At 33.4% G+C, this 8,000-nt stretch overlaps 1 protein-coding gene across 3 annotated transcripts in view; it reads right to left on the reverse strand.

Annotated features, from left to right (window-relative positions):
* Window positions 1-208: 208 nt before the first annotated feature.
* LOC117105074 (zinc finger protein 568-like) overlaps window positions 209-8,000 on the reverse strand; it is an 8,248-nt gene continuing 456 nt past the window's right edge. Inside the window, exons 2-5 of one of the 3 annotated variants that reach the window (XM_033246095.1) lie at window positions 6,585-6,912; window positions 5,350-5,515; window positions 4,289-4,349; window positions 209-3,920 (exon numbers count right to left, since the gene is read on the reverse strand). In XM_033246095.1, the coding sequence (XP_033101986.1) occupies window positions 2,373-3,920; window positions 4,289-4,349; window positions 5,350-5,515; window positions 6,585-6,603 (1,794 nt within the window). In that variant the 5' untranslated portion in view covers window positions 6,604-6,912 and the 3' untranslated portion in view covers window positions 209-2,372. Of the gene's footprint in view, window positions 3,921-4,288; window positions 4,350-5,349; window positions 5,516-6,375; window positions 6,913-8,000 lie in introns of all 3 variants that reach the window. The other 2 variants (XM_033246093.1, XM_033246096.1) reach the window with 2 other exon arrangements.

The raw sequence follows: 8,000 nt of genomic DNA on the forward strand, positions 1-8,000 counted from the left end.
AACTTGTAGCTTAATGGAATTATGTCATATTAATACAATAATTTAACTGATAGCTTAAAAAATATTTAAAAATAAAAAAAAAAGAACAAATTAATATCTCAACACAGTTTTATTAAATTTGTCCATTAATTTAGTTTACATGCAAAACAAAACCACACACAATACTTACATATATAATATACACTTTAAAAAAAAAGAACCAGTAAAATTTTTTCTAGGCTAAATGTTCTTTATTTCTCTTTTTTGTGCCAATTTTAGGCTCAAAATATTCTTATTTTGTTCATATTTTACACTTTTCAAGAATAAAAATTAGTATCATACAACAGTTATATTATTATACTGTATTATACAGGGTATTATGGTACATACTGCATAAGGAATAGATAAGGTTTGATGGATTTTTTCCTTTTTTTTTTAATAAAACCTCATTTGACATTTTTACCTCAGCCAATATTTGTTCATATTCTTGTTCTAATTTTAGCCTTAGTGGTGTTATAAAAAGTTTATTTAACAATATTTATTTTTTTCATACTCAACCATTTAGTCCAACTCCCATTGTACATTTTTCTTTATGTTATACTGTATTATTTATATAACATTCATATAAATGTAATTATTTATGCATTTATCGTTTATCAATCAATCGATTAAAATATTTATATAGCGCCAACATCCAGAAGTGTTCAGTGGCGCTGTCACACTTGAAAAAAAAGAAAAGTTTTTTGATTGCTCCTGAACATATTCACAATTGGCGAGTTCCGTATTTTAATGGGCAATTTGTTCCATAAATATGGTGCAGCACAGGAAAAAGAACGCTTCCCGAAAGATATTAATTTCCATCTTGGAGTGAACCAATGTTTTTCAGAAGACCAAAGGGATCTTGATGGTTGCAAATACTGAAGGACGTAGCATATATAGTTAAAGGCATGACCATTGAGAGCTTTATAAGTTAACAATAAGATTTTGAATTTTTTTTTTTTTTTTTTTTTATAAGATTTTGATTTTTTATGTTTCACATACTGTGTTAAATTTGATGATCTGGATTTGTATGCATCTTTTGAGTCCTTTACTTCAGCTAACACTGTATGGGTCACCCTCATAATTTAAATTAACAAATAAATAAATAATTGTTTTAGACATGTAGAGTATCATCAAGTTGTTTTATATGATTGGTCTAATCTGCATACTGTAGTTGGACAAAACCATTACAAACTGCTGAGGGCGCTAAACACTTTAGGATGGTAACACACTGAAGTACTCGGAATTCAATTCTTTTAAAACATAATCCAGACTCTCAAGTGCCACCAACTCTCTGTTGAAGTATCAAATGTAATTTCACACCTAAAATCAAAGCAACTGTTTGGATTCATTCTTAAAAATCCATGTCCCATGTCTATCACATGTGACATTCATTAGGTAATATAATTTAATAATCAACAAATTTTAGTTTTATTCTACAGGTAGTTAATAACTAATAATAATACAGTATACAGTATTTGACAAAATATAATGGAAATTACTGTCTACTATAAATAGAATTACATTTTCCCAATTCATGCTGTATCAGTCTATGTATCCCTATTGCATACAGGCTCTAGAGGGCGATAAGCTGTCCAACAGAGAGATCTGACAATTTCTAAAGAACCAGTGGTGTCTGAAGGTTTTGGAGGATTAGCATTTAGAAATGGGATTTTTTTTTTTGGAATTAACTATCAGAAAGATATAAAATAACTGGTCTGTGGACCATTTCTAGAACTAACAGTAGAATTTTGAATATGAGTAACAGATATTAAAATGTTGATTTATTGTAAAAAAGAATATTGGTCTGTGTGACATTCTGCCACGAAATGCCTCACATAGATATATATCATAAAACCTTGACTAGAAGCCCCATGTCCCACTCATCAGTTTGCAAAAGTAATCTCGAAGAAATGCCAATCTCGAAAAAAAGCCCATGAACTTCTAATCAAGATAACATGGGCTTCTTTCGATATAGTACTTACATGTATACTGCCGTCATCTTCGAGGATTATGATAGCATGTCAGTATCAATATTATTTCATTGTACTAGCATGGTTATAATTTAAAAAACATTAAACAGAATTTTGAATTCCATAGTTGAAAAATGTTTCATTTTGTAAAGAAGTATTTCTCTTTAGTCTGCAAAAGTACAGTAATCTCGAAAAGAAGCCCATCTTCAAAAAATGCTCATCTCGAAAGGAAGCCCATGCAAGGGTCCTAAAAAAAAGCCCAGGGCTTCTATTCAAGCTTTTACTGTAGATAAACCTGATAAACTGCTCCAAGAGCAACGACTGTTAAAATGGCACCATATTAATGGAACGATTTGATTTGATTAGAACAGCAATTTGATTCTAAAGAGTAACAACTGGACTTGCACTGCCTTGTACAAATGCTACAGCCTCATTATTAAGCGTAACGTGAATGTTGTCTGGCAAAATATTCGGCATCAGAGAAATAACATCAACCATAGCAACACGCTGTTGGATGGGTTCTGTACCCTGCTTGCGATGAATGTTTTTAATATGTGCATTTAGCGTTGACCTTTGCGAAAATTTCTTTGAACACAAAGAGCAACTAAATGGCTTCTCCTTTGTGTGTACAACTTGGTGGCGCTTGAGGTCAGACGGCGTCTTAAACCGCTGCTGGCACAAGAGACATGGGTACGGACGTTCACCCGTATGTGTTCGTTCATGGTATTCAAGAGCATTTAGCCACGTAAACTTTTTTCCGCAGTGGTTACACACATGCGGCTTTATATTCGCGTGCTTATTCATATGTAATTTCAAAGTATGTTTTTGCGTAAATGTTGCTCCGCATGTTTCACACAAGAATCCCTTCGGGTGTTTTACTCTGGTTCTGGCATTCTGCGAATGACTCACTGACATATGTCGTATAACTCTGGATTTACAAAGAAAGGCTTTATTACAAATGTTACACTTTGGAAGGTTGGTTATGTCAGAATGATGCAATTTAATATGGTTACGCAGCGAATACAACTTTTTGAAGACACGATTACATTCAGTACATCGTAATTCTTTATTCAAGATTTTTATCCTCTCTTGAAATTTTCTCTTTCGTTTTTCTTGTACTTCCTTCTTTTGGCTCTCTATGGCTTCAACAATCTCTTCCTTGCTTATCATACCAAACTCGACTTTTGGTTCCACAACAGAACAGCATTTATTCAATAATGACATTGATTCCTTTGAAACAAATTCCTTGCAAGTGCTTCCATTCTTAAGGAGGGCAGAATGAGCGGTTTCTATGTGACGCGACAATTTCTCATATTTTGAGAAGTACATCTGACACTCTTTGCAACCAAACATTGTCCTTGGTGAATTCTGACCATCTGAACTTGCGTCAGATGGACACACTCTGACCTTTGATTTCTTTTCTGCCTTAGATGAATATTTTTTGCCCTTCTTTGGATTCTTTTCTACAGTCTTGCCCCTTTGATCATTCAATATTACTAAATGATGTTTGATCCGTCCGCTATTTCCAATCTTACTAATGTTCCTTGCAGTCTTTTGGTCTGTATCTCTTGAACGTCTATCAGAAAATTTTCTTGTAACACATACTAGTTTTGGCTTAGATGCACACATAGCATTATCATTAAGTGAAATCATACCCTTCAATCTGGTTTGGCTTGGGGAGTTTCCATCTCTTGCACAGTCTGATTTCTGCTTCTGAATTTTATTGTCACACATTAGAACTAGGTCACTCCTTTGCTTCTGTGAGGGTGTTATTTCAGTAGGGGTTTCATCAATTTTTTGAAAACAACCTGAATCAGAATCTGGATCAAATATGTCTGTTTTCTCCAAATCAGTCTGGGGTATCTCCTTACTTGTATATTTGTGATCCGTGGCTGCGAAGACGCATGATTTCTCTTTCCTTTTTACTTCCTATAAAAATAAATTTGATTATAAATATGGTAAATGGTAATCATTAGCACATAGATAATACAGTTCTCAAATACATAGGAACATTATGTTATAAATCGTATCAAACATCAACGAAAGTTCTTTATTTTGTTTGAAAAAAGGGGTCTCCGGTGGTAATAGGACCCTAGCTATTTCGGCGAGCATCATCCCTGTCTCTTATACACATCTAGATGTGTATAAGAGACAGGTCTGAAGGTTTTGGAGGATTAGCATTTAGAAATGGGATTTTTTTTTTTGGAATTAACTATCAGAAAGATATAAAATAACTGGTCTGTGGACCATTTCTAGAACTAACAGTAGAATTTTGAATATGAGTAACAGAAATTTACCTTGGTCATTTTTGATGTACATAAAGCATCTTTATCTGCTCGATCTTTAGGAAGTGTAGGTCTGTATAAAAAGTAAACAACAAAGTGCAAAAAATATATGAAGTAATAGAATATTATCAATATTATTTTTGCCATGTTGCCACAGTCACCACCGATAAGCTTGTTGTTATAGTTATCATCATCATTATTAATATACATTTTTTTTTATTACAGTAGAAATTACAAGTATAAAATAAATGATGGCACAAAGACCTCATCCCTGCCTGAGCCTATGTCGGGTTGAGCTAGGTAAGTTCTTTCAATGCTTGAGAATTTCTTTTAAAATAATATTTTTTGTATAATAATATACAAAATCATAACACAAAAAAGCAAACATTAGTTTTTGAATTGTACTCTCCAATAAATACAATTTTAAGTTGAAAAAATAAAGGATTTTTTTTTTTTGCATACTGGCGGCTTTAAGCAAACAAATGCTTTATTGTACAGATTTTTTTACTGCACTTCAAAAAAGTATGTCTAAGGCCATGTAAAATAAAATAATTGGTTAGCATCCCCTCCCTACCATCAAAAAGGCCCCCGATTTTTATTTTTTTACAAAATACTCCCAAACTCCATTTACTATAGGTTTGTTTACCACCCGTCATGCTAGGCAGACCAATTGCAGTTCTATGCTCTACTGTTGTTCTATACTGTAGCCACATCTATGATGCCTATTGTGTTTGAGTGAATTGTGTGTGATTATATAGAGATAACTGCACTGTAACTGTTATTCATAGGTCAAGTTTCTGCTTGCTATAGATGAATTACATAACTTCTTGTACGCAATTTTGGTCTCTGTTGTTTTCTTTTTCTTTATTTTGCTGTTTTTCCCTCCCTCCCTACCATGAAAATTGATAACATAAGGATGCCAACCAATTTAAAAAAAAAAATTACATGGCCTAATGGTACAACAAATTATTATTCTGTGCAAGGTTTCCATGGGAATTCTCAAGCCTTCCAAATGATTTCTCAGGTGTTTGGTGGGACCCAACAGTTAGGCCTATCAAAATGTTTAAAATTACCTTGCATACAACTCATGATGGTCTGCTAGAAGTTGTCTAATAAATTCCTCATCTGAGTTTTGACCTGATTTTAATTTCGCCTCTTGAAATAGGTTGAAAGTTTTTGCTGAGCCTAGGCTGATTGTGAATTCCATGTTAAGTAGAGGCTTTCTAACTGTAGTAATGCCTGGGGAGGTAGACATTTGAACATGTCAATTAATTGATAGTAAAACACAGTTAATAAAATAATTAATTTTCTAAAAACAATTATAGTATAAAGAAATATTATCACAAGAATTTAAGTAAAGGGAAAACCAGGAAACAGAAGAGTGATGAAATGGTACATGAAACATGTTGCTTGGCAGGCTAAAAGAAAAAATAAAGAATGATGAAAATTGGGAAGAAACTTAATATTAAGCTGATTTTCAATTTAACCTCTAAAATAAGCATCCATTTACACACAAACTATTTACAGTATTTTCTCTCTTTTATTTTTTAAAACAACTAAACATTATTATCTGTTTTTCTTTTTGCAATTTTGCTAGTCAATTTAAAAATCTTTTAGATTAATCTTATTGTATGTCTACTTTTAAGAGAAAAAATAATATGTTTTATTTGTTTTTCTTAATTTTGTTTGTTTATACTTATTTCAAATGTGTGTTTTATGTTTTCTTTTTGTGAATAGGTGTTTGAATGATAGGTGACATCTATAGTTGGCCGTGGCTATTGGTAGTTTTAAACAAGTTGCTCATTGTGATTACATGTTATTAGTATTATTGATAATTCCCAATGTAATGAAAATTTAAGTAGTAACTATCAAATTTTACATAATTATATATTTATTGTTCATAAAAACATTTTACTGTTACTATTATTATTAAATATTACTATTAATGTTATTATTAACATTAATTATTATTAGAGAATTATGGTGTTGCAACAAATGAGCAAAGAATTAAAGTCAATTTCTGATAAAAAAGTATACAAAAAGGTTAAGAAATATAATAAGCATGTGTCTAATCGTCTGGTTCAGATTTTTTCAGCTACCTATTCTCTCCACAACTTTCGGTTTCATCTCCACTTGCTTCTCCAAATTAGCTACTGAAGCTTCTAGCAACTTCACCTCAGCCGCCAACTTTTCATTAAAAGAAAATTGCATCTCACAATCTCTGCAAGAAGCCAGCTGAACCTCCTGATATCTTTGTTTAACAGCCTGCTTGGTGTTTGTGTTGTGTACAGGTACTGGGATGGCGAACCTTTCAGAAAGAAATGCATCCAACTTGGTTTTGCAACTCCTTATTAATTTCTGTCGCGTTCTTGAGTAGGGCAATCTTCGATCGCAATGTGCTTTCCTTGATACTGCTCACATCAATATCATTTTGCTGTAGGATCTTGAGTAACCAAGCGATGTGTGTAGAAATTGGTTGCTTCAGTTTCAGCACCACATTTCTCATCTCCAGAACAGCACCATTATTTATGTGTTGACCATTGAGTCTACAAACGCCATCTTTTTCAAGACTGGACAATTTGATCCCTAGTGCATTTTAATACACACCGACATAATCCGGGTCTTCTTCCAAGCTCCTAAAAATTGTGAATCGTTTTATACAATTTAAGGTACAAAATTGAAGAAACAAATGCAATGGTCATTCAATAATTGCTGAAACTTTTTTTTATCAGTGTACTGTTTTTTATATCTTAAAAAACGTTGAAACATTTGTGGTAATCAAAAAACTTCTTTCGAATTGAATCACGCACTTGGCAAACCCATACCTTTGTTCAGAATTTATTTCCAGCGGTTATCTGGAAGTAATTTGGTCAAATATTGTGATATACTTCTGCGAAAAACAAATTAATACATTGGGTGTTGCTATCTCCTCCTGGGCACTATTTTCTATTGCGATGTCTGTATCACCAATCTACAGCGCCATCTATCTGTTTTAAAGTACGACAGTGAGTCCAAAGCTTTTCAAAGTTTGAATCAGTTCTCTGTTCTGTTGGCAATTTGTCACACTGCTTTTGACATTTATGTTGTTGTAAAAATAACATGTACTACAAATACATGGCTAGACTGGGCCCAGCTATGCCTTAGGTCCCAGCCTAGGGTAATTGAAGGAGGACCAGACTGCAAAGTAAGGCTTTGACCTAATAATCTTAATATACCGGTACTGTATGAACAATGTATTATGCATACAATTCTGCGCACATAGGCTAGGCCTATCTATTTTCCTAGTGATTTTCTTTCCTCGCATAAGTTTGAGCTGATTTTTAAGGTATCCATATCCACGCAATCATAAAACTTTACAGTGTATTGATGCATGCTGTCTGTAATATTTTTTAATTGCGTGGACGGACGATATCTAAAAAATCAGCTCAAATTTGCGCGGAAAATTACTAGGAAAATAGGTGCACGAATCGTAGATGCTGCATATTGCATTGGTTATATATTAAGATTTTGTCAAAGCATAATTTTTGGCAAAATCTGCACGGAAATCGGCCCTTATTTTCCGAAATGCGCTGACGGATTTCTAGGCCTAGGTCAAATTTTTGCGTGGAGGATTTGTGCGCTTAACCTACCTAGGCCCTTAGTAGGCATAGCCGGGAACCAGTCAACTCACCCCCTATCAAACTTGCCCCTTTCAATCTCGCCCCCCCCCCAACAAAGTCGCCCC

The sequence above is a fragment of the Anneissia japonica genome, unplaced genomic scaffold (assembly GCF_011630105.1).
Source record: "Anneissia japonica isolate Jap-2015-1 unplaced genomic scaffold, ASM1163010v1 scaffold287834_len5846547_cov211, whole genome shotgun sequence".
Classification (NCBI taxonomy): domain Eukaryota; kingdom Metazoa; phylum Echinodermata; class Crinoidea; order Comatulida; family Comatulidae; genus Anneissia; species Anneissia japonica.